Below are 27,745 nucleotides of genomic sequence, written 5' to 3'. Positions count from 1 at the left end.
TTTACGTCTTCGTATCTACAGCAATCCTGGACTGAATTATTTGTGGTACACAGACTCCTATGATAAAAAAGCCCTAGGGAATATGCATAAATGGAGCAATTGACGGATTTTCACGACAGATCATATGGATGCATGCATATTCCACAAACAGCAATCCTGAAGTAATAGCAGGCTACTTCATTGATGCAGTAGAATCCCAAATGGGCTGCCCGGCACGGATACGATCTGACTTAGGCACTGAGAATGGTTGCGTTGAGCGGATGCGACAATTTCTTAAATTTGACCATACAGACGAATTTGCAAGAAACTGTTACATTTATGGTTCTACTAACCACAATCAACGCATAGAAAGTTGGTGGGCTTTTTTTGAGAAGACAACACGCACAGTTCTGGATGAACCGCTTTCAGTCTCTGAAGGAGACAGACAGCTTTGAAGGCGACTTCCTTGACAAAAGCCTCATACAGTTCTCTTGCTTGAACATCATACAGGAATTTATTTATTTATTTAAACATTTAATTCAAGGGATTTCCTGTCAAACATTGTAAATTAAAACAAATAAAATACTACTACTAATAATAATAATAATAATAATGATGTTTTTTTAAGTGGATTCATTATCCATGTACTGTGTGCATTTTGTGTTAAAATCCATCAGTATGGTGAACATATTAAAATGCTTTTAGAAGCCCTCACTAACTTGTTCATTACAAGTGTAGGCACTACTGCTAGAATGCTGTATGCTATATATGTATGCTGAATATATAAATCGTTTGCAAAGATACATTTCTATATATTTTTTGACCTGTTTATCATCAACTTTGTTTGTATCAAAAAGAACTTCCATTTTAATAAGGTATTTTTTGTTTACGATGAATTGCTGCGATTAGTTAATCTGTGGAATATTCACAGGATTCGATCAACTAGAAATGCAGTTGCACCTGATGGTCGTCCAATCCTATGCACAGCCTTCCACATCTGTATACAACCAGAAATTATTCAAAAGCAATCCCTAACCAGCAGCTTCGTGCCTGTAGAGAGGAGTGCCTTCCCAAGGGACCATACCCCTGTGACGAAACAGTGTTTGAATTATCCTGCTTCATAATGGGTGAGAACAGCTTGGACCAAACCACAAATCCCGATGAAGCTATTGAATTATATTTGTTTTTGAGAAATTATATCCACACATAACTGTAAGTGTACTGTAATGCCTTATTAATTAACTAGTCCTTGCCGTTTCAGGAAGGATGAGACAAAGTAACAAACACAGTCTCCCTAAGATACGTGCATCTTCAAAGCCATCCGCTATTTTAAGCACTGCAAGCCCAGAGGCCCACAGCCCATCTTAACACATTAAGATTTTTTCAATAAGATTATATTAATAATATTTTGCATGCTATTTGTGAGTATTAATGTAAATTATGCTGTATTACAGCAGCTCATGTTTAAGCCCGAGGATATCCAGATGGATGCTATAAACAAATAGTACTGCATGTCTTTCTGTGATAGAGATCAAATGGTTCTTGGCGTTAGATCTCCCTCCTGACATTGAGAGCATTATGTAAAAGGAATAATGTACCCTTAATCCAATGACTCAACAATTTATTCCATAAGGTAGGTGGAAGTTGGTCATTTAGGCAGGGGGCTGAGCTACGGTACCCAAGCTCGATGACTTGGACGGGAGACGACGTGGCATCCGAGGATTGGAGGAAATGATGCGCTTGTTAACCTAGGAGACATGAGCAAGGGTGTAAATAGGGGGCGCAGCGTAAGTGATCTGTACCTTTGTAATTGGTTAGTGTTTTAACCTACAAGGAGTCTTTGCTACTGTATTGTGAACCATGAGTTTTGTCTTGTGTCTGTTAGTGTTTGTTACCTGTTGTCTGTTTTTTAATAGACTACCAGTAGCACGATCCAGAGCTGTAGGGAAAGCCAGCATAAACCCAGACATCACTTTCACCCCTGCATTTGTACGGAGAACTGCAATACACCACGAGCACTTATTCACTCTCACTAAGAACTGTGTTTGTGTTTAGTGTTGGTGTGTTAAACTGGACTTTTGGTTGCGGGTCAAACCCATGGGATTTTACAAACAAAGTGATACACACCGCTGTATTCACGTCCATCATTTATTATTTACAGGTGTTTGCCAAAAAGCTCTGGACATTGCAAAAAATTTCAATAAACACCCTTTCACCTGATAGTAATTGTCCGTGTGATTCTTACCTGCAATGCACCACACTCACCTGTACCCACTCACCACTTTGCCACACTTTCTTACACGCCTAACCCACATCCACCCCATTGATGATTTAAAATAATCAAGAAAGTAATTGGTCAAAATTAAACCTTGCATGGGATCAAAAACACTCTGAGGCTCTCCAAAACTTGGTTTGGAAACCCCAAGTGTATATTTATCATTGTATGGTATTGACACTTAAAATAACATCATCATTAAAAGTTATGTGCATTAGACTGATGGAAACTGTATTAAAACAAAGAAAGAGAGCTATACGAAGTACAATGTCATATGTTTCAATGTGTTTAATGTACACCCAATTAACGCTCTGACTTCAAAATTGGATGAAGTACAGCTACAACAATTTACAATACAATTCACATTCCAATACAACAAAATAAATGCCTTGAAAGGTTAGCTTCAGTAATACAAAGTCAATGTCACATTGCTGGTTGGATACTGGCATGTTATCGCTGATAAACATTTTTAAAAGCACAGGGGTGGCACATAATTGGCCAGGTGCTGCTCAGGGTTGGGAGGGGGGAGTTGGCATTAGATTCCTCAGCTCACCGTGCTTCAGCACCACCCTGTGGTGGACCAGGCAGCTGCGAGACTGGGGCTGGGAGGGGGGAGACCAGCGCCAGTCCTCCAATTGGCACTATGGGCTTCCCTGCCTTGGTTCTGCGCTCATTGGATGGCTGACGTCTTCATCCCCTCTGGACTGGCGCAGGGGGTTGCAGCAGTGAGACGAGCTTAACAGGGTACAATTGGGTATTCCAAATTGGGGAGTAAACTGGAAAATTGGCGAAGAAAAATGGGTAAAAAAAAAAAAAAAAAAAAAAAAAAAAAAAAAAAAAGTTTACATACCCCAATGTATGGAAAGTTGGGGTATAAAACTTTTGACAACAACTGTAGGTGAAGTACAACACTTAAATAATTACACTATATCCATGCTTATATAACCCGATGAAAGAACATCTTCCCATTCATTTCTAAAGTCACATTACAAAGAGTAGGTGGAGGGAAGTTCTACATTGGTCCACATGTATGTGCCACTGGTCGTCAGTCTAGTCCATTTGAATGTTGAAATTTCACAACAATTTTTGACACAGAGATGACCCTTGAGGCTGTGAGAAACTGCAGTAATTTTGCTAATCCATCATTATCCTGGGCCCGGATGAACTGGGTGAGAAATCAAAAGGCTTGGTTCTGTTCCCTAGTTTCTGGCAGTGCTAGGAGGAGGTTGCAGACCTTCCTTGTTGGTTTCAATTCACTATACAAGGTCTTGATGGCATTCACGTTCAGGAATTTGTTGCAGAGTCCCTCTCTCACTATGACACATTGCTTCAAGAGCATAGCTACTCTTTTGAATCAGGCATTTGTGGGCCATCTGCAAGACTACAAGTCACACCTTCTCCATTTGCTGAATTGAATGGCAACCCTTCCGGTCAAAGATATCTTCAAAAACCTCCTTGCATCATCAGACAACTGACCACTCATGGCTGACTGTAGTACCTGTCTGTCACTGTTGCTAAGTTAGAATCAAGGAGCTTTTCTGGCACGATAGCCTCTTCGCCAAACAAAAGAGCTATGAAAAAAGCTGGAAGACTTTATGATCACTGAATCCTTTCACGACAATACAGCCCACAGCTTGCCACTCTTCAAGTCCATATTCTGGACAATAAGCAGGCACACAGACATCTTCACCACCTGCTGATGTACAAAAGAAAGAATTCCAAAATTCTGTAAATGCCTCCCAAGACACCCCTGCAGCATCTGATCCCGCTTCATCTACAAATGCAACTTTAATAGGAATTTGAATGATATCAGCCTTGAATATAGCTATCATTTCCTTCTGTATATTTATCCGGTGTAGTTGGACAGTGGTACAATGTACCTCTGATTCATCGGCAAGTGACTTTTGCAGGAAGACTGGGAAAACAGACTCTGGCTCAACAGTAGATGCGGATAGTTCATTATGGGCAGCAGACACAAGCAGCTCATGTTGACTGGCTTGTAAAGGTTCCTCCAGGTGAATGATTGTTGGGTGCTGTTCCTGTTCATGTGATGTTTGTTGGTGAGACGCTCCTTGAGGATTTCAGACTCAGATAAGTCCTGCTGGATGTTTGCATTGGAAATGAGGATTTGGTCTTCAGCAAAAACAACTGTTTCATGAACCATACTGACTGGAACAGATGCATCGACCAGTAATGTATCATCTAGTATCCATGAAACATAAATGTCAGCACGTTTTCCAAACTGAATTGTGTCATCGCTTGAGTCGTCATCACTCACAGTAAGATACCATGGGCATGCTACTCGAGTGCTGGGTGAATTTAGCTCATCCTCTGCTGTGTTGGGAAAATCTGAATTGTTCTCTAGCCGCTGTGCTGTCGTTCTGGGTGAGTTTAGCTTGTATTCTGGCAGATGTGATGTTGTCCTGGATGAATTTAGGTCATCTTCTTGCCACACTGTTGGAATGGTTGGAGAACTCTGTATTGCTTTGTGGCATTTTTTTGTTTGTGGTTGGCTTTTAGTTTTTACTGATCTGTCCTTTAATTATAAGTAGAATTTGACACAACCCATATGTTTTCACATATCTCATTCACATTCATCTGCTCTGGTAGTGGTGTTCCTTTATAATCACAAAGTTCAATGTCAACATCTAGATTTCCTTGGGGGGGATGTACCATTTGGTTAAATACAGATTTTTTACAATTTGCAATAAAGCATCTTTATCCACCAGAAGAGGACGTGTGCCACCACCAAATAGATCAATTAAAAAAAATATTCAGCGAAAAAAGGCACTTTACAGAGCATTAAAAAAGGACCAAAAAGAAAGTACACAGAAAGAGTACATGGAACTGCAAACACAAGTCAAAAAGGAAGTTAGAAAGGCCAAGAGAGAAATAGAAATTAACATTGCTAAGGGGGCTAAAACCAATTCCAAAATGTTTTTCCACTATTACAACAGCAAGAGAACATTCAAAGAGGAGATTAAATGTTAAGAGATATAAATGGCAAAATCATAGATGAAGAAAAAAAAATAGCACATATTAAATGATTACTTTTCACAAGTTTTTACAAAGGAAGATACGGACAACATGCCCCACATGTTATCCAGTTCCTATTCAGTTTTAAATAACTTTAGCATAACCAAGGCAGAAGTGTTAAAGGGACTAGGAGCTCTTAAAATAAAGAAATCCCCTGGGCTGGATGAGATCCTCCCAATAGTACTCAAAGAAATGAAAGTAGTTATTTACAAACCGCTAACCAAGATCATGCAGCAGTCTCTTGACACAGGGGTGGTACCGACAGACTGGAAAATTGCAAACGTAATATCGATCCACAAAAAGGGAAACAAAACTGAACCAGGTAACTACAGACCAGTAAGCCTGACTTCTATTATATGCAAACTTATGGAAACTATAATAAGATCCAAAATGGAAAATTACCTATATGGTAACAAGGTCCTGGGAGACAGTCAACATGGTTTTAGGAAAGGGAGATCGTGTCTAACTAACTTGCTTGATTTTTTTGAGGATGCATGTGATGAGTCAAAGGGGTTTCGGTCTGTGATTCAGCCTCCCGACAGTAGGTGGCATCAAACCAACTCGGGATTTCCCTTACCAAGATCTCGTGACCATGGCAAAAGTCATCTTTTGAGGGGCGGCACCTTGGTGAGGGGCGGAAGTACGAGTATGTAACTTCCAGCCACTGGAGTCAAGTGAAGGAGAAGGACACGTGTCGGTTGGGGATTGGTGTGCCACTGACTACAGAGGCGGGACATTACATACTAAAGGGAACGTACTACTGTGTTCGGGGTTGGTCCGAAAGTAAAGTAGGAGGAGTAACGGGTGGAGGGAGAGTCTGGTTTTGTGCAGCGGGATTTTTGAAACACTAACATTTCTTTTGTCTTTTTTTTGTTTATGTATGGTCACCACGAAGACAAATTAAAGACGAGTCATCACAGTTTGTTTTGGATTCCACCCCTGCACTCCTTCCCTCACACCATTTTGTTTTTCGTTTGTTATTTAATCCTTTTGTTGTGTATAGAAAATAAAAATAAATTATTTTATTTCTGTACACATAAATTACTGTCTGGACATTCCATTTAATACACTCTCGCCTCACACGTGGTGTCAGAAGTGGGATTGGATCCAGCTACAGTTTTGACAATGTTTAGGGAGCAGGAGGAGAAGCGAGAGGAGAGAGAGACACGGCACCTGGAACAGCTCGCCCAGTTCTTGGGACAGCTGGTAGAAAAACTATCAATATCAACATCAGAGAGAGCGGTTGCCCGGATGTTTGCAGCTCAGCCTAATCTTCAGAAGATGACCTCGGAAGATGATCCCGAGGCTTTCTTGATTACGTTTGAGAGAGTGGCAGAGGCTGCAGAGTGGCCTAGGGAACACTGGGCCATGAAATTGGCACCCTGCCTGACAGGGGAAGCTCAGGCAGCGTATCGAGCCCTGACGGCCACGAATGCAGGGGACTATGTCAAAGTTAAAGAAGCCATTCTCTCACGCCTCGGGATCACGGAGGAAACATACCGGCGCCGTTTTCGGGAATACCAGCTGTCCAAGGGGATGCGGCCCCGGGTTGCGGGACAATATCTTTTAGATCAGTGCACCCGGTGGCTGCGGCCAGAAGAACATACACCCCAAGAACTGGTGCAGAAAATAGTTATAGAACAGTTTGCGTCTATACTACCGCCAGGGAATCGAGAGTGGATTAAGAGGAATAGACCTACCACTCTCGAGGATGCCCTCCTCCTGGCGGAGGCCTACGAAGACGCAAACGAAGGTGCCGGGTCAGACCCCACTCCTGCCCCTAAACTAACTCGGACCAACCAACCAATGAAGCCCAGAGGGGGTAACCGGACCTTCAGACCATGGAGGTCGAGGTTAGCCCCATCCTGGGCGAGAGAGAATCCCCCTAACCTGCCGGTCGCGGACTCGCAGGACAGATTAACTCCGTTGATGCCTCCTAACCAAGTGTGCTACCAATGTAATGAGCCTGGACACATTGCCAGGAATTGTCCAGTAATAAAGGTGGACCTGGCGACAAGATCCTGGTCAGCAGTAACAGGTAGGAACACTGGGGAATGTCGGGAGGGCCCTTATCAGTTAAGAGTACAGGTCGGGGGAAAGAGTACTTACGCATTTGCGGACTCTGGGTGTGCACAAACATTGATTCGGCAAGCTCTCTTGGATGGGGTAGCCTGGGAGCCACAGGGTAAAGTGGCTATCTCCTGTATTCATGGAGAAACTCGGGTTTATCCCACCACTAAAGTTAGACTTATTGTAGGTGATTATTCAGCTTGCGTTAAAGTGGCTGTAGCGCAATGTTTACCATACCCTGTTCTCCTGGGAAGAGACTGGCCGTTTTTTGATCGTATTTTAGGTCGGGAAATGGTCTTAGTTTCTACCAGGGGACAATTAAAGCAACAGGAGAAAACAATTGGCGAGATTTTTCCGTTGCAATCCGACCTGTTTAACCCTAAAATCCGCCCAAGAAAAACAAAAAGAGAGCGTCGGGTGGAAAAATATGAGGGAACTCTGAGACGACAAGGGGAGGGGTCTGACACAAAAGTAAACCAATCGCTGAAACGGCAAGGAAAGGGAGTAGGTATTCAGTGTAACCGGGGCTGCGAGGTTACTGAGGTGGAAGGTCATGTAATAAAAGACACTCCTCTCTGTGTACCTAACCATTGGGACCGAGATATTGACTTGGGATATGAACAACAAAATGATCCCACGTTACAGTATGCTTGGAAACGGGTTAGATATATCGAGGGGAAGGATATGCAGGAAGGACAACCGGTGGTATTTCCGCATTTTTCTGTATCTGGGCACTTATTATATAGAATAACCCGGGCTCCCGGGACGGGACAGCTCGTAAAACAGTTATTGGTTCCTAGGCCTTTTCAGTCAGAAATCATGAGATTGGCGCATGACATTCCATTTTCAGGTCATTTGGGAACTGAAAAGACTCAGGAACGAATTCTGGCCCGGTTTTTTTGGCCTGGGGTTTATGGTCTTGTGCGGAAGTATGTATCGGAGTGTCCTGAATGTCAATTAGCTGCCCCTAAGTCAGTTCGCCCCGCACCTCTGGTTCCACTTCCAATTATTGGGGTACCGTTTGAAAGGATTGGTGTAGATTTAGTAGGCCCTCTGGAGGGAACAGAGTCAGGATATCGGTATATTTTAGTAGTAGTGGACTACGCAACGAGATATCCAGAAGCTGTTCCCTTACGCTCTATGAATGCAATAGCTGTAGCGAATGAATTGGTAAAAATATTCTCTAGGGTGGGAATCCCGAAAGAAATTCTCACTGATCAGGGCACTAATTTTATGTCAGACTGTATTCAGCAACTATATAAATTATTGAAAATTCGTTCAATTAGAACCTCAGTTTTTCATCCACAAACGGATGGGCTTGTTGAACGATTTAATCAGACTTTGAAAAATATGTTGCGCCGCTTTGTAGATCAAGAAAAACGCAATTGGGCTAAACTGCTTCCCTACTTGCTCTTTGCAGTTCGCGAGGTACCACAATCCTCAACGGGGTTTTCCCCGTTTGAGCTCTTGTACGGTCGGCAGCCGCGGGGTATCTTGGATCTCATAAGAGAAGGCTGGGAAGAACAGTCAAAGGAGTCTAAAAATGTAGTAAAATACGTGTTGCAGTTACGCGATCGCTTAGAATTAGTCGGTCGATTGGCACATGACAATCTCAAAGCGGCACAGCAGAAGCAGCAACAAAGCTACAATAAAAATGCAAGAATTCGGAACTTTCGACCTGGAGACAAAGTGTTGTTATTGTTGCCCTCATCGGAATCTAAGTTGTTTGCTAAATGGCAGGGTCCCTTTCAGGTTATTCGAGCAATTGGTAAAGTCAATTATGAGATCCGACAGCCTGGGCGTCGGAAAGAAAGTCAAATTTATCATGTTAATCTCCTGAAACCGTGGAAAGAACGGGAAGTCCATTTTATATCTCCTGTACAGGAGGGAGAGGATTTTGGACCCTCAATTGAGTCAGAGTCAGCAATTGAGGTCCCGATGGGGGAACAATTAACTCCTGATCAGCGTGAAGAGGTAAGCAATCTAATTAAAATGTTCAGTGATGTGTTTTCTAACGTGCCTGGAAGAACGCATTTGATCGAACATGCTATTATCACTCCGCCAGGTCTAAGAGTTAGACAGAGACCGTATCGCATTCCAGAGAGTCGGAGAGATTCTGTTCGAAGGGAGGTGGAGTGTATGTTGAAACTTGGGGTAATTGAACCTTCCCGAAGTGAGTGGTGTAGCCCAATAGTACCAATAGACAAGCCAGATGGGTCACTACGATTATGTATCGATTTTAGGAGGGTGAATGCTATCTCCAAGTTTGATGCATATCCCATGCCTCGAGTAGATGAACTCTTAGACAAACTGGGGCAAGCTCGGTTTATTTCAACTCTGGATCTGACGAAAGGATATTGGCAAATTCCATTAACGAAAGCCTCTCGTGAGAAAACGGCATTTTCAACCCCAGAGGGTCTTTTTCAATTTTGTACTATGCCGTTCGGACTTCATGGAGCGCCTGCTACTTTTCAGAGACTAATGGACAGGGTTTTACAACCTCATCGAGAGTATGCAGCTGCGTATATCGATGATGTAGTCATTTATAGTTCTTCCTGGAGAGAACATTTGACTAGATTAGAAGCCGTCTTACAGTCTCTGAGGAGGGCGGGGCTCACAGCGAACATGGCAAAGTGCGCTATTGGAAAAGAAGAAACTAAATATTTAGGTTTCATAATGGGTAAGGGTAGAGTGAAACCGTTGGTTTCAAAAGTCCAGGCTTTGTTGGATTCACCGGTACCTACCACGAAAACCCAGGTGAGATCACTGTTAGGGTTGGCTGGTTATTACCGCCGCTTTATTCCACACTTTTCCACTATAGCCGCCCCTCTCACTGATCTCACTAAAAAGAACGCTCCAAATAAAATTAAGTGGAGTGCAGAGTGTCAGACAGCCTTTGAATCTATTAAAACTAATTTGAGTCAGGCCCCAGCATTAATAAGCCCGGATTTCAGCCGAGAGTTCGTCCTGCAGACAGATGCATCGCAGACTGGTCTGGGGGCGGTTCTGTCCCAGGAGAGAGATGGTATAGAACACCCGATACTATACATCAGTCGGAAGTTACTGCCCAGAGAACAGAGGTATTCGGTAGTGGAGAAAGAATGCCTGGCAGTGAAATGGGCAGTGGAATCTTTAAAATACTATCTTCTGGGACGACCCTTTGTACTCATCACAGATCACGCTTCTTTAAAGTGGTTAGACACGATGAAGGATTCAAACGCTAGGATTACGCGGTGGTACCTGGCGCTCCAACCCTTCGCCTTTCAAATAAGGTATCGTGCGGGTAAGTTACATCAAAATGCTGATTTTTTTTCCCGGGAGGGAGGGAAAAGGGAAGGGTTAGAGGTTTCCGAGTGTTCCTTCGGCTCCACTCTGAGGGGTGGGATATGTGATGAGTCAAAGGGGTTTCGGTCTGTGATTCAGCCTCCCGACAGTAGGTGGCATCAAACCAACTCGGGACTTCCCTTACCAAGATCTCGTGACCATGGCAAAAGTCATCTTTTGAGGGGCGGCACCTTGGTGAGGGGCGGAAGTACGAGTATGTAACTTCCAGCCACTGGAGTCAAGTGAAGGAGAAGGACACGTGTCGGTTGGGGATTGGTGTTCCACTGACTACAGAGGCGGGACATTACATACTAAAGGGAACGTACTACTGTGTTCGGGGTTGGTCCGAAAGTAAAGTAGGAGGAGTAACGGGTGGAGGGAGAGTCTGGTTTTGTGCAGCGGGATTTTTGAAACACTAACATTTCTTTTGTCTTTTTTTTGTTTATGTATGGTCACCACGAAGACAAATTAAAGACGAGTCATCACAGTTTGTTTTGGATTCCACCCCTGCACTCCTTCCCTCACACCATTTTGTTTTCTTTTGTTATTTAATCATTTTGTTGTGTATAGAAAATAAAAATAAATTATTTTATTTCTGTACACATAAATTACTGTCTGGACATTCCATTTAATACACTCTCGCCTCACAATGCAACATCGATAATGGATAATTGCAAAGCATATGACATGGTTTACTTAGATTTCCAGAAAGCTTTTGACAAAGTCCCGCACAAAAGATTTAATTCTCAAACTAAACGCAGTTGGGATTCAAGGAAATACATGTACATGGATTAGGGAGTGGTTAACATGTAGAAAACAGAAAGTACTGATTAGAGGAAAAACCTCAGAATGGAGTGTGGTAACCAGCGGTGTACCACAGGGATCAGTATTAGGTCCTCTGCTATTCCTAATCTACATTAATGATTTAGATTCTGGTATAGTAAGCAAACTTGTTAAATTTGCAGACGACACAAAAGTAGGAGGAGTGGCAAACACTGTTGCAGCAGCAAAGGTCATTCAAAATGATCTAGACAAGATTCAGAACTGGGCAGACACATGGCAAATGACATTTAATATAGAAAAGTGTAAGGTACTGCATGCAGGAAATAAAAATGTACATTATAAATATCATATGGGAGATACTGAAATTGGAGGAGGAATCTATGAAAAAGACCTAGGAGTTTTTGTTGACTCAGAAATGTCTTCATCTAGACAATGGGGGGAAGTTATAAAAAAGGCTAACAAGATGCTTGGATACATTGTTGAATTTAAATCAAGGGAAGTAATGTTAAAACTGTACAATGCATTAGTAAGACCTCATCTTGAATATTGTGTTCAGTTCTGGTCACCTCGCTACAAAAAGGATATTGCTGCTCTAGAAAGAGTGCAAAGAAGAGCGACCAGAATTATTCCGGGCTTAAAAGGCATGTCATATGCAGACAGGCTAAAAGAATTGAATCTGTTCAGTCTTGAACAAAGAAGACTACGCGGCGACCTAATTCAAGCATTCAAAATTCTAAAAGGTATTGACAGTGTCGACCCAAGGGGCTTTTTCAGCCTGAAAAAAGAAACAGGGACCAGGGGTCACAAATGAAGATTAGACAAAGGGGCATTCAGAACAGAAAATAGGAGGCACTTTTTTACACAGAGAATTGTGAGGGTCTGGAATCAACTCCCCAGTAATGTTGTTGAAGCTGACACCCTGGGATCCTTCAAGAAGCTGCTTGATGAGATTCTGGGATCAGTAAGCTACTAACAACCAAACGAGCAAGATGGGCCGAATGGCTTCCTCTCGTTTGTAAACTTTCTTATGTTCTAAACCTTGCCCATGTATTCTTCTGGTTGTGGGTCCATCCAAACTCCACTTTTCTGGTCGTCTTCATGGCAGATTTATTCCCTGTCACATGCCTTTTCCTTTTTACAGCTGTATTACTTTCAGAAGCCTCAACATATTCACCTGTTTTGCCATGTTGTGGAATTCCCGTTTTTTCCCCGAGCTTGTTAAATAACTTCATCTTTGACGCACCAAAGGTTTTTCCTGTAGGTGATCCTAATCCGCTGCAGTAGCGTTTAACAGCAACTCTATCACTTACACATGGTATGAGTTTGGCTAACTCATCATCTTCCATCAGTCCAATTGTCTGGTTATCAACCTGTAAACAGTAATGATATAAAATATAAAAAACTACAACTGCATACTGAATCACAACTGACTCCACTTAAACAATCTTATACTATACTGTCAGTCTTTAGGATAAGCCACACTGGACAGACATAATTCTATAGATGTATACCATGAATACATCTGGAGAATTCTAATTCTCTTGGAGATTTGTATGATATCAATGTAAAGGATACTAGAAATTATGCTGCAGTGAAAACAAAAAAGTGGTGTAGTCATTTAATTTACAAGGCAAGGATGAACCTGCTGAGGAGTACATCGGGGAACTCATGGGGAGCAAGTATGAAAACTCTGTTAATGATCTACAGAGCGCAGATGAGGCCTATGCTGGATTATGGATGTATGGTACACGTGGAAGCAGCTAGTAAGGAGCTGGGAAAATTGGATGTGGTACAAGCACCAGAGCTCTGAGAATATGCAGTGGGGCGCTATGCTCATTGTTAGTTGCAGCATTGCAAGTAGTTCCTGGAGAATGCCTCTCTAAGAAGATGATGAGAATTAGGTATTGGGCTAAGATAATGAATGGACGAGATTATTTTCAAAGGATTTTTGAGCCCTGTTGGGAGTATGAGGTATTGATGAGGAAAAGGAAGGCGTGTGATAAAAGTTTAGGGGTGAGAATTAAGATAGATATTGAGGAGCAGGTAACATTGAAAGACTATATACGAAGGGTGAGACAAAAATACAAACTCTGTCATCAGTCTATGGTGTTTAAAAAATCCAGTGGCGGTTTGTATATATTAAAAGGAGGAAAGGGAACTGGCAGGGAAATGGGTAAAGCGTGTCTGGGAAAATTACTGTAAAGTTTTTACAGGTGGGGTCTAAAAATATAGATAATGGTAGAGTTGGAGCATTTCATTACATTCCAGAATTTGAGGTAGGAAAATGTGCACATTATACAGATAACTTGTTGTGACAGGCTGGCGAGTGGATAAAGGCCCAGGGACAGACTGCAGTTCAAAAAAAAAAAAAACTTATTACAAATAAACACAAAATAAAAGTGCACAAGGGCAAAAAGGCAAAAACAAAGATATTTAAACACAAATAACAAAACACAAAGCAAAACTTACAAAGATTTCCAGGCTGGGCGATGCCTTCACTGGATGAGAAAATTAAAAAAAAAAAAAAAAAAAAAAAAAAAAAAAAAAAAAAACAGCAAATACCAATACCAATACCAATACCAATACCAATACCAATACCAATACCAATACCAATACCAGCTTGCTTCCTCAGCTCCCTCCTCTCCCTAATGGGAAGCTGAGGCCTCCTTTTATGTCAGGTGGCTGGGTGCTGATTGATCGTTAATTACTCTAATCAGCCCCAGCCACCTGAACACAATAAACCCAGGCAAGTAGGGGAATTTAACCCCATAACTGCCAATTTATAAAGGGCAGATCTCTGCTCTGACACACGTGTCTACTATGACAACTGAACTAACAGGGATTATTTTGGCATTACAATGAATTATAGAGGTTAAGGTAGAGAGGGCAGTAATTTTTTCAGATTCGTTATCAGGGCTACAGGCAATTAAAAATGAAGGAAAAGGGGATAGGGTACAGGAAGTAATGTATCCAGTGTCAGAATGTGTGTATTTAGGATTGTACATGGTTTTTGTGTGGATTGTGCAGATGGGTTAGCAAAAATGGCAGTGAAGAAAGGGAATGTGGGTATGGATGCATAGAAAAAATAGCAGAATATGCAGAACAGGATAAATTATATAAATCATAAGTAAAGTCTGTTTGTGGGAAGGATGGTATGGATGGAATAGACAGGAGGAAGTTAACCTAATAAGGCTATTTATAGGACATTCAACTTTAAATGTATGTATGATTTGTGGGATTATGGAAACTGTGGAACATCTGATGGTTGAATGTGCAAGATATAGGGAAGTGAGATTAGAGGTAGGGGAAGAGTTGAGGGCTTTGAATATTCAGAATAATTTTTTTAGGGACGGTATAGAGGATGGTAACAGAACAGATAGGGGTATGGTGAGGTATATAAGGAAATTCATTAGGAAAACAGGGAGATTTAACCGGTCTTAATAAAAATAAATAATCAGAAACCAAATAGCTCACAATAACTAATCAAAAAAAGTGACAATAATCTTCGGCAGATGCTTGGTGGTCATTTACCAAAAAGAAGGAAAATGGCAGGGGCAAGCTGTTGTTGTAAAGTTGCTATTCTGTAAACTGGGCGGACTGACGGAACTTGTGAAAAGCTGAGAGCGGACGAGAGGGATTAGTATACTTCTATAGAAAGCAAAACTTGGAAGCGGCACTCACCGGTGTTGCCACCTGTACAAGATAGTGTTCGTGGTAAAGAGGTGCTGAGCCAGCGTGACACTGATTTTGGTACCCCACGGAATTCGGTATCTCTTGTGATTTCTCGCCTACGCAGACGGCTGAATTGAAAAGTCAAATATATCTGTGTATACACGCCACAATATTTTCTCCCCAAAAACACAACGTAGCCAGGTTTTTTGTTTTACTTAGTTTGAGGGGCGAAAGCGTCATATTATATTTATTGTTAGCAATTCTATATATTGTTTTTGACATGTGAAATTCTGTATTTGAAATGTAAACAAATTAATGAGGTATCACTGCCCAGAAGGACTTTGATAATATTTAATAGGCAATTAATAGAAGTCAGACGAAGTAAAACACAATACTGGGCAGCATGGCTTGTTAGAACTCTTATCCTTCAGTGTAGACTGCAAATAAATCTTTGGCTGCATTTTTCAATACTTGGCCCCCTGTATCGCTGCTTGCATTAAAGCGGAGGTTCGTGTCGTGGTCGGTATTTTCTGTCTGCGAACTTTGTTAAGCTGCATTTAATGTGATCGCCGTAACAACTACATAGTACATTGTTTTACACTTAATAAATGTTCTGACAGTATTTTTAAAAGCTTCATTTTAAGTGAAAAAATCACATTGTTTTAATAATACCACTTATGACAAACCGTAAAATTCATTATTATAATTGAAGGAATAGTTATTATTATTTAATCTGAGTGGTTTACTTTAACTTACCACATAGCTTACAAATACGTGGTAAACTCTCACACAATTAAGACAATTTTTCATTTTACATTTTGAATCTGTCCTTCGGGCGAGACGTACCGAGCTCAAGTCGACGCTGCAGCAGTTGTTGTTGATTCATAGCTCACCCCCTTGTCTCTGCAGTCGCTTGTATAAAATCACCTGCTAAATTACCAATTCATAATAATAATAAAAATGATAATAATAATAAACTCAGCGTACTGAATTGAAGTTGTTCGTGTTACAAATATTAAAGTAAAAAACATAAATGCATTATATTGTGTATGGGACGAATCAATAATTTATTGGTCGATTCTATCATGAGCAAGGAAAATCACGACAAAATGCCTATATTTGAGGCTGTGTGGTCCAGTGGTTAAAGAAACACAGGCTTGTAACTAGGAGGTACCCTGTTCAAATCCCAGCTCAGCCACTGACTCATTGTGTGACCCTAAGCAAGTCGCTTAACATTCTTGTGCTCTGCCTTTCAGGTGAGATGTTCTTGTAAGTGACTCTGCAGCTGATGCATAGTTCACACACCCTAGCCTTGTATCTTGTAAAGTGCTTTTTGATGGTGGTCCACTATGAAACACACTATATAAAGATTATTATTATATAATGTAATAGTTAAACATTAAGTCCTATAAGAAAATGTTCACTTGTTATGAAAGTTTATTTCTGGGCGCATTTCACTTTTACTATGCTTCCTACCTCTATGTTTTTGTGTGAGAGAAATACAATGATTCTTGGTAGTAAATCTCCCTCCCAACCTGTGAGGGCTCTAAGCAGCGAGTTCCCTGGACGGGCCAGCCTGACAGTTCTTTCCCAGGTTTAAGGGAAGTCAGCAAGCTAGAAAGGTGGCAGAACTCCACTGCTAACGCATTGACCCAGAAGGGAAACAACGTGGCAGCCGCACTCGTTTATCAAGAAGGCATAAAAGTGGATCACAGGAAGCCTCAACTACCACCTCTCCCACACGTGTTTCCCCATTTACCCACATTCTCGCGCTCCTAATTCCCCTAATGGCGTGGAAGGTCTCACAATGCACAAGAATGACAAACAAACGAGCATACACATAAACGTTTACAGTAGATACAGTAGTTCTAAAGTTCCAAGATCACTACAACACGTTTTGCAACTCTTAAGTTGCCCTGGATAAGGTCGCCCGCTAACCAAATAAATAATGCAGTAATAAAAAAGACTTGCTTACGTATGACATGAAGTAAACGTTTGTCAAAGGTTAATTTTAAGTACACACAAATATCAATTACAGTAAATTATACTATCAAAAATACGTTTTTAAAACATTTATTTTTGCTAAAAACACAATGCACATTCAAATAAAGCGATCGATCTCCTGACGATTAAATTACATAAAATGAAAAACGCGTTTATATTCAAAATTACTTATATCAGTGTTACATTTTATATTTAAAATGACAAATTTCATTTTTTAAACAACAACAACAAAAAAAACAAAAACACTTTGCAGTACCTCTCGCATATTAAAAAAAACAAACAAACAATGAGATCCTGCAAGCTTCAAAGAGACACCAACGAACCTCCCCTCTAAATTTAGAATTCCGCTCATGCGCAAAAAGGCAACCAGCTACTTAGATGAACAGTGTATTTCTGCAGCCTGGATCCTCCTGCCGTGCAGTCATGCGTGTGCAGCTTTCAATAGACCTCATCATTATACTGCCAAGGCAAGCTCATTCATCTGAACACCCCAATCACATGATCACATCGTACCTTACCGGAATACAGCTGATGGAAACTTCGCAAGACCCCCAACAAACGATTACTATTAACAATAACAATAAACGTAACAAAGCGAAAACGTAATTTTTACATAACCTATGTATTTTTGTCTTAAATTTCAAACTTTAAAAGGAAAATTAAAACATAATTCCCCACCCCCCCACCAACACACTCTTAGTAGGCTGTAGAATATTTAGTTGCAATTTAGTTTAAATCAGAGCAATATCATTTTAAAAATGCCCTTTACTTTCCAAAGACTGGTTTTACGGTTTTTGGCGTGAAATACCTGGGTATGCATGACATGTGCATGTCATTGACTGCGTAAATATATTATTTTTTATCTTTCATTGATATATTCATTATTAGGGGAGACCCTGTCTTATTCGTACAAGGGACATTTTGAACCAGTGCTGATGAAGGGTATTATTATTATTTAAATACAGATCACTGTAGTACACGATTGCAATGGGAATGTCAGATTATATGGTAATATGCATATCACTGTGTCCATTATTACTCTTATTATAGTTATCCACATCACACTGTATGGCATTTCTCCAATAATAATGAATCTCAGTAGCTGTAAAAAGAAGCATATGAGGCATATTTCTATGTGACTGGGTTTAGAAAATAATGAGGATTATTTAAATCAATGTGTAGGAGCTCCTCAGAAGCAGATCTTGAAATGTATTTATTAAAAAACAAAACAAACAAACACAAAACTATTATGCCTTAATTTGATTAAACCATCGTTATTTAATTGATCGTGTAAAAACATTACTACAGACATTTACCAGACTGCATCACTGCACGGCTGGAGGATTCAGGTTGCAGAGATGCCCCTCTCACTTATCTTCTGTGACACCGGGTCAAGCAGTCCATCAGTGTTCAAGTATCCAATTGCTGTAACATACTCGGGATCACATGGCTAAAGTTCTTGAATGACCCTGTTGTCAGCTTTTAACTTAAGTTTTTAACCTTTTTTGGCTCGATAACAGCATGTAAGAGGCAAATCGCATTGTGCAGATAACCGCTTTAGTGACTTACGTAGGCTATGCAATATTTATTGTTGAATTTCTCTGTTCTCAGTTAACACTGCTTTTGTGTTGACTTTTTTAGGTTTTGCACAGAACTCTCAGAAGTCTGTCTCCTTTCCTGCACTAATTTATGAAAGGCAGGCTTTCAGCTCCCCATACACCTCAGCAGGTTTTTTTTAATAATTAATAATTCTCTGCACATTTTGTATGATTTTGTTCAACATTTAATGGCGGCCGTGTGGTCCAGTGATTAAAAGAAACAGGCTTCTAACCAGGATGTCCCTGGTTCAAATCCTAGCTCAGCCACTGACTCACTGTGTGACCCTGAGCAAGTCACTTAACCTCCTTGTGCTCAGTCTTTCGGGTGAGATGTTGTAAGTGACTGCAGCTGATGCATAGTTCACCATACCACTTAACAACAACAAAATAAAAAACATTCCTTGAATAAAACATTTAAACTCTTTTACAGCTCACACTCAACTGATGTGATTCACCTTATTACAGCTCCCACATGGCAGTCAAGGTCACAATTGTCACATGACTATTGTTAGATCCTTAATCCAATGTGTAGTATTTTGTATTTCACTTGCACTCCTATCTATGTAACCCTAACGTACCTGTCAACACTTATCTGCTCTTGAACAGACCCGATACAAAATCGTACTGTGTTTTGTATTTGCTCTTATTAGGACAGAAGTCATTGTATTTTGTATCTTGCTCTTAATTGTATTGTAATTCTTGATATGTATTTTATTTTGTATACAACTGTAAGTTGTCCTGGGTAAGGGTGTCTGCTCTGTTCAAATATATCTTGAAAAAGAAAAGTAAATCTAACATTCTAATTTCATTATTCTTTATTATTGTGTAAACTTTTAAATAAAACACTCTGTATATACACTCAGTTCAATTGTATTTAGGGATGGCAGCTCAAGTTACAATTTGGTGTATTACTAGGGAATACAATACAAGTATACAAAATGCTTTGAACTTTTCAACTTGCAAGCAGAAAAAAAAGAGTAGGCCTACATTTATAAAAGGAATGCATACAATTAATAGATGAAGAAATGTAACTCACAATTGTAACCGAAAGTAAATGAATACCAAATTATTTTCATAATGATTTATAATTTCCAAAATCTACAAGTTCATTCATGGCACAGCAAAAGTATCCCTAAATTTAAAATATACCACCAATGGTAGCCTCTGGAATCATGGTAGCATGCATATCTCTTGTCATATTGGATTTCTCCTTGAGTTTAGCTTGAAGTAGAGTATGCTCAACGACGCCGATACGGATATCCATTTGAATGATTTCTTGTTTCAGCTTTGTCAGACTTTGTTTAATCTTTACCACAGGAGCTGTAAAAGAATACAAAATAATAAATTAGCAATTATATTACAGCCTACACTTAAATGCTCTAAACGGAACTACATATATTTTCTGAAAAACTAAATCTAGGCCTAATTAAAGCTTTCTGGACTTGTACAGAAATAAACCATACTTGGCTAAAAATGACTGATTTGTTTCCTGAAAAATACAACATACAACACAGTAATTCCTAGTTCCTGCTTTTTGGGAATAGCTTCTCGAGGACTACACTTTAACTGAAATTAATAAATCATTACATTAAGCTAATAATATTAAAGAAACTAGTTCTTAAATATTGGTAAAGGGAAATATGTTATGCTTCACATTTAACACATAGAAAGGTTGATACGAGTTGTGTACTGGATTTAGCCAAATTATTTTTCAAAATGTCAATAAAAAGAATTAAAACAAACAAAGTAGTTTATAAACTGCACACAGAGATTTCGAACACACCACCACAAGATAAAGCTCTCAAACGGCGAGCAAACAGCCTAAATTCTAACCTCATGGTTGGTGTCATTGGGTCTCATTTAATCTTTAGTACAGTGACTTTCTCCTTGTCAGTTCCTACCACCAGGTCTTCATCTATGGTCTGCCCCTCTGCTATTCCCACTAGCACAGGTAGATTAGGAGGGGGAGGGGCCTACGGGGGAATTTGCCACCCCACTTTTTACAACTTAAATGAGTTCAAGGGGCAAAGTTACATGTATTATTATTATCTTTTCAACTGGTTTTTCGCACAGTGCTAATTAAGATGTAGGGCTAAGCCTTACCGTATCATAAATACAAATGGCTAAAGAATACTGTAGATTCGATTGGTTGCAAAGGGTCCCAGGGAGGGTCTCTGAACACGGTACAGTTACACACATAAATATATTTGTACAGTAATGTAAAGGACAATATTATAGTTATTTTGTATTTGTAATGAAATAAAAAACATCAAATGATCAAATTTTCTTTATATAAATAATTTGTTTAACAATCTCCCACTCCCTTTATGCAATTAATTCAAGCACAAATTGAACTTTCTTAATTTTTGGCAGTTGTATAATGTTAGAACTGCATTAGTTTCCCCAACAGCAGTAACACAGTTTGTGTAACAACAGAGACCTCATGAGTTTTACTCCCAAAGTGGTAGAATGATCGTTTCAAAATACAAATGTTTATATGTAGCTACCTAAGGTGGCAGTGGGTGCAGAGGAAATGTTTTGTACGAAAAGCTTTTTAAAACTGGAAAAATGGAGCAATCACTAAAAAAGCAGTTCACGTTTCAGAAGCTGTGCATTTGTTTGACACCCCCCCCCCCCCCGCCACACACATTTTGGATCCAAATATGCCCTCTAGCAATGTTATCTTACCTCCATCAGTCATACTGCTTCCTTTTTCTTCCATCTCCTGCTTCACTTTCTCTAGTTCTTCTGTAATCTAAGAATTTCACACAAATATTATGAAGAATGAAATATGAACACATATGTATCTACCAATGTGATAAGAACTGCCTCAACTAAATAGTATAAAAGGTTGTACTCACTTTAAAAAATATTTAAGAGCAATTCCCCCATTTCAAATGGAACAGGATATTAAAGTGAATCTCTGCAAACTGTCACAATATAGTTACAACTTCAAAAAAGCAGACTTGTATTTGAACTCCTGTGTCCCCAAGGTATCACTAACAGTTTTTAATAAAACAATACTACAAACTGCATTTTGGTGTGGACCTTAACATAAAAGGACCAATTACCTGTATGAAGCAAGATTACCATTAGAAGAATTTGATGTCATCTTCATTAAATTCTTTCACACTCGCCCACATAATCAATATTTAAAGATGGGTTGTGTTCTATGATTCATTTGGCATTGAAAAAAATTAAATATCTGTATCTCCATTTATGTTTATTACACTTCTGCCATTTGGTTGCTTATGCTGCAATACATATCACACTCACATCAACTTCTAACAGCCAGAGATACACAAGCAATTATTATTGTTAATTCTAGCTGAAAACAAAAACTTGACAACTGGATTGCCAATACTTAATGTGTCACACACACACACTGGGAAAATGACAATTGTTTTAAGCAATTTTAAGATTGCGCTTGTGTGCAGTAAATGTGTTTGAGCAGCTACTAAAGTAATTGGAATCATTTTGAAAAGTTGTCAATGTAGAAGAACAAGTTCAGACCTGTGCCACGAAACAGGCACACTATTGAGTTTGGAGGTTTTTACATTTGTTATTTACCGCCGCTGGTAATTTTCCTGAAATATTAAACAGTCAAGGAATATATATATATATATATATATATATATATATATATATATATATATATCTATATATAATTATAATATATACACACACACACACACATTAATGCGGTCTTTAAATTCCGCACATTTACATTCCATAAACATGAAAAAAAAAAAAAATCAATTGCAAGGTTTCCTCATGCATCCACTTTTCTGTAGCCATACTTTCTATATAGCAAAACAGAGTGAAGTCAGGTAATTATAAAATGTAGCATCATTGGCTGAACAACATAAAAATAGAGCAGTATTCTTTTATAAAAACGTGATTGTGAAATCTAAAGTTATCAAAAAGATTTTGTTGTCAATTAAGCCCGGTACACACTGCCCAATGCGATCAACTGCGACGCGATTTTTCAGTCGCATCAGGCTATGTACTATGCTTTGCAATGCAATTTTTACAGGATTGGCTGATCGATTTCAGTCAGCTCACAAAGTTTACATAAATGTGTGATGTGACGATCGCACTGGGCAGTGTGCACCAGGCTTTAGTGACACATGGTCAATTTATTGTTAATTTGAGTTGCCAACAAAAAATTCCCTGCTTATTTCTGGCCAAAGAGTTACTTTTGCTTTTCATGGCTTTTCTTTCACCATGATCAGTGTAGTATGAATTATAGCATGTTAACTTTCTTATCCAGGTAAACAGAAAATAATTATTTAGAACAACCTTCCACTTAGTCACTTATGATAAATGTTCTTGCAAACCCTCTCATACATGTACTAAAGTGGAATCTTCCTGCTATTTTATACAAACAAGCTATAAAACAATTATTGTTTTCCCACCTCAGCCAGCATTCTTGTTCTTTGAGTTACTCCACCACTCCCATGTTGGTAACGCTCCTTGGCCTATGAGAAAACAGACAAGAACACTTAAATGCATAGTTCTGAAAATCAGTAACCCACCTTCTGCTAACTTTCATTAGGACCATCATTGGTTGCTTGTGTCTGCAAAATATTAATACATATGTCCCCTTGTTTCAACTTTCCTTTCTGACATTGAGTATGTCCATACTTAATTTAAGTTTGTTACCAACACTTGTCCTAATCTGAAGGGTGAGCAAGAGTTTCTGGAATCTATTCAACTGATCTAAAGAGTGGTGGAAATGCATACCAATGTTTAAAATCATTAAAACAGTACTCCAGATTGTTCCAGTGAACAGAGCAGTTTGTTTTAATTGTAATTGACATTTTTACCTCACTAAGCTGTGACTGAGCTGTGCGATACTCATGGATTAAATGTTCCAACTGGTTGTTAATGTATTTCTCCCGGCTTGCAACTTTTTCAAGAGTCTTACTGATTTCCTCCTGCAGTCTGTTGAGGTACCCCTGTTAAATACAAAAATGTAAAACAATATTAAAAAAATATTTTTTCTCCCACCAGAGATTTCAGATAAGCATTTAAAAAATACTTTTTAAAGTTTTACCAGTTTTAGTCATTATGCCATGTAACAGCTTTAGGTAACCAAAAGTGTTATAAAAGTAGTTTCTATTGAAACACTTCACGAATGTAAAACGTCATGCTCAAATACAACAGAAAACTGCTGAACTACTGGCATTTTCTACCCTAAACTTACATATTTTGAATAGAAATTAGATATGCACATTCCAAACCTATTTTACATCAGCCAGGGGTTATGAAAATTGCATAAATAGTTTTGATAACCCTGAGTGTGCTACTGCATAAAGAGAACATTGTATCTTTTTTCCCCCCAACTTGAACCACCACTCATTTATTATAAAAAGGTAACTGATTTGACAAAGTTTTTTTTTTTTTTTTTTTTTTTTTTTAAAGGCATACGCGTACATTTTTTCCACAAGGCATTTTTTTTTAAAATGAAGCCCATACCTTTGTCTCTTTCAGAGATGATTCAATTCCCTCTTTGTGCTGGTGCATTTGGTCCAAATGTATTCTCCAGTCCTGCAAAATGTAATTAATAAATAAATAAATAAATATCGCTCTTTAAATTGTACATGAAAGATTATATTTAAATAAGTCAATAATATTGTATTCCAGATAACCATGTCTCGAGTTCAACTGAAAATGTAGCATAGGCCCCAAAGTAACCCACCTTATTATCTGTTCTGATTGTAACCTTGAGCTGTGGGAGAACTCTTTCTACTTCCAAGTTCCACTCTGCTGCATCTGTAGTAGACTCTAATATCTCATCTGGTTTTGACGATTCACTTGTTTCCTTGAAAAACACAGCAATTGGGTTTATTTATTTTTTTTTTTAAATGAACAAATGCCAGAAGTTATCCAGCTGAGGTATTTTGTTTTTAACCTCTGAATAGCATTAATCCTTATTTAGTAAAGAAGTTTGTCATTTTTCAGTTTCTTATTTACTTTTCTTCTTTTGTTGTTTAGATTTCCTCAAATATTGGAAAAATCATAACTGTGTTTAAAAATACATTTGTAACAATACACAGTGCAGATAAGTAATTTGCCTGAAAAGGGTACAGACCATATGACTACTGGGGTTGGAACCCACAATTACTAAGGCAGGTTAATTGCATTGTTTGCTCAGGATTACAATACTCTGCAGTCCCCTTTTTAGTTCTGCTGATATAACTCATAACTGTTTTAATAATTGCATATTCTACCATACAGTGTTCAGGGTTAAGGATATTATTACATTAAACGTTCACCCCCCTTGGACTTTTCCACAATCATAATAATCATAATTTCCATAATCATAATGTCAAAGTGAAAAATAATAGAACAATTTGTAGTTGTATTAATTACAAATACAAAACAGAAAATAATTGAATATCCCCCGGAGCACAGTAAAGTCCATTATTAAGAAATGGAGAGAATATGGCACAACTGTGAATCTGTCTAGAACAAGCCATACTCAAAGTATCCGGGCGAGAGGGGCACTATGGTCTATGGCAACTCTAAAGGAGTTAGTCTTCTACGGCTGAGCTGGGAGACCGGGTGCTTCACAAAACTGGCTTTTATGTGAGAATGGCACAGCACTCGCCACCTGGGCCACTTTTCCGTGCATTACTGGATTTATAGCATATTATTTGTTGATATTTCTGCTTGGGACTGTAACCTGCCTTATATACTATTGCTGGTATAGGAGGTGAAGTGCTTTCATTAAAATAGACATTTTTCAAGCAACTGAACTGCTCCACGGACATTCAATCCTTTACCGTACCACTTACATCTTGACATGCACCTATTACATGTGACAAAATGCAACACAAACTGATTTCCAACATGTGGCCTATGGGGATTTATTTTTTTATGGAGTCATTATTCTATTTGCTTAACCTAGACAGGTTTTTTTTTAATAACTTACAGTTTTATTTGTTTGTGCCTTTAAAGCTTCCAGATCCATGAGATGTTCTTCTTCATAATCATCAGGTTCCTCCTGCAACAAAACAAATATTTTAAACTTCTTGTTATGCTGGACTGTGACAGGACGGCTTGGTGGGCGACGTCAGACCAGGAAATACACAGGCAAAGTACTGCAGGGTAAGTTACCAATGCGCTCATTTATTGAATAACAATAACAAACACAAAATACACAAAACAAAATGGCACGATGGCCAAAATAAATACATAAAGCAACTGTTTAGTTCTTTCTCTTTGTCTCTCGCTCTCTGAACAACCCCTTGTCAACAAAAGCTGCTGGTCTATACAGTGGTCGAGTGATTAACTGGTTGTCAATGACCTCATCCCTCGATAAGATGCTGGAGACAGCGGGGCTTCTCCCAGTGGCACTGAAGACAGTGGGGCTTCTCCCGTCTCGGGCACTGGAGGCTGGGGCTCCTCAGATGTCCTCAGATTCTCGGGTTATACCGCTTCTCCCAGGCTGTCCAATGATCCCCATCCCTCTGTCACAGAATCTTAACGGCCATGGGGACTGTCCATTCGGGTTCCCCTTTGTTCTCAAGGAACCACTCCATGATGGTAAACGTGTTCTCCAGAAAAAAAATTATACAAAAAATTGTACCTGCAGTACCTCTCCTGGCCTGGTTATGTGGAGACGCTGTTTCTGAATTCCAAGACTACACCCGTGTGACCGGATGGCTGGGTGAGTGACATCAGACCAGTAAATGACTGCGGGGCGAGCTGCCAATGCGCTTGTTGTGTCCCCATCACAACTTCCCACACAAACAAATTTTCCTGTGTATGTGGGTAAGTGTGGGTGGGTCATGTGAAAAGTCCAATACCCGATGATAAACTATTATCATGTATGGTTGCGAAGGAGAAAAAAAAAAATACATGTCTACTGTCGCCAGAAATGAACGCAGTACTCTGGCGACAGAATCTATTGCCATAGTGCCAGATTTGCACCCCTGTACAATTTAAATTCTACTTTGTGGTTTTGTTTGTCCCATGGAAAATTCCACACCCCTGTATCAATCTAGTCATTAACTGATAAAAACCCAGAAGAGGGGTAAATTGTTTCAAATAAGTAATGTAAGGCAGAGGTGGAACAAAGACTAGGAGGGCTCTGGACTTAAAGGACCAGAATTCTGCACACCTGTAGACAGCAAAAATATTGCATTACTGACTGAATACAAAAGACTGTTGACTGCATTGGCTATGTTTAAAGATTAACCCTTTCCAGTCCAATTATTTTGACCCTGTCAGGCTTGCTTAATTTTGGGGAACAAAATAACACTTTAGACGGAGTGCTGTTCATATTGAATTAAGTATTTACATAAAACAAGTTTCAAATCACTATATAATCAAAGAAAATTATACTGTTTTTTTTTTTAACTATTTAATTAGGGGGAACTTGTAAAAAAACAAAAACAAAACACATGTATTGGTTTTTCTGAGTTAGAGTGACTTTAGAGCATTCACTCAGGTTCCAAACTTATTGTAAATCAATAAGACACCCCTATCAATGAAAACAAGTGAAAAAAACTTTTTTTTTTTTTTTAATGTATTTATAATTACATATCTGAGAACTACAAAATACAAAACAGCAAAAGAAATGGCACAAATTTGAACCAACAATTACAGAAAAAATATTACTATGTACATGCTATTCACAGATTTATCTGTAAGTATCCAGTGTGTTACACAATTTCTTCTACACTTGATTTTTCATAGTCACTGACTTCTTTCTCCATCATCTCTGCAAGTTCTTCAGGCTGCCATGTCTTTCTCTGCCATGATGCTCTCTCCAAGTCTGTCTGCACTTCTCTGTTCAAATCGTTATTCTCTGGCTTTTAAAAAGAGATACCTCGGCTGGTTCTGCCTTCTTTCCGATCAGAGATGATTGGGGAACACCCTTTGTAGCTTTCTCCACTCAGAGCAGATACATGACCTGTTAAAACAGGGTTTTTGTGCGATGTCCGACATCAGACTTGAACAGGATTTTTGCAATGTCGGACCAGGTCCGACA

The 27,745-nt window shown here is 39.3% G+C and overlaps 1 protein-coding gene across 1 annotated transcript in view; it reads right to left on the bottom strand.

Moving 5' to 3' along the window:
* Positions 1 to 19,485: 19,485 nt before the first annotated feature.
* Positions 19,486 to 27,745, bottom strand: part of ift57 (intraflagellar transport 57 homolog (Chlamydomonas)) — a 31,671-nt gene continuing 23,411 nt past the window's right edge. Inside the window, exons 5-11 of the mRNA XM_041248037.1 lie at positions 25,682 to 25,753; positions 24,446 to 24,568; positions 24,223 to 24,294; positions 23,571 to 23,702; positions 23,160 to 23,222; positions 21,430 to 21,496; positions 19,486 to 20,061 (exon numbers count right to left, since the gene is read on the bottom strand). Coding sequence (XP_041103971.1) covers positions 19,880 to 20,061; positions 21,430 to 21,496; positions 23,160 to 23,222; positions 23,571 to 23,702; positions 24,223 to 24,294; positions 24,446 to 24,568; positions 25,682 to 25,753 — 711 coding nt within the window. The 3' untranslated portion in view covers positions 19,486 to 19,879. The remainder of the gene's footprint in view (positions 20,062 to 21,429; positions 21,497 to 23,159; positions 23,223 to 23,570; positions 23,703 to 24,222; positions 24,295 to 24,445; positions 24,569 to 25,681; positions 25,754 to 27,745) is intronic.

The sequence above is a fragment of the Polyodon spathula genome, chromosome 4, assembly GCF_017654505.1.
Source record: "Polyodon spathula isolate WHYD16114869_AA chromosome 4, ASM1765450v1, whole genome shotgun sequence".
Classification (NCBI taxonomy): domain Eukaryota; kingdom Metazoa; phylum Chordata; class Actinopteri; order Acipenseriformes; family Polyodontidae; genus Polyodon; species Polyodon spathula.
This window is presented reverse-complemented; position numbering and strand designations above follow the sequence as displayed.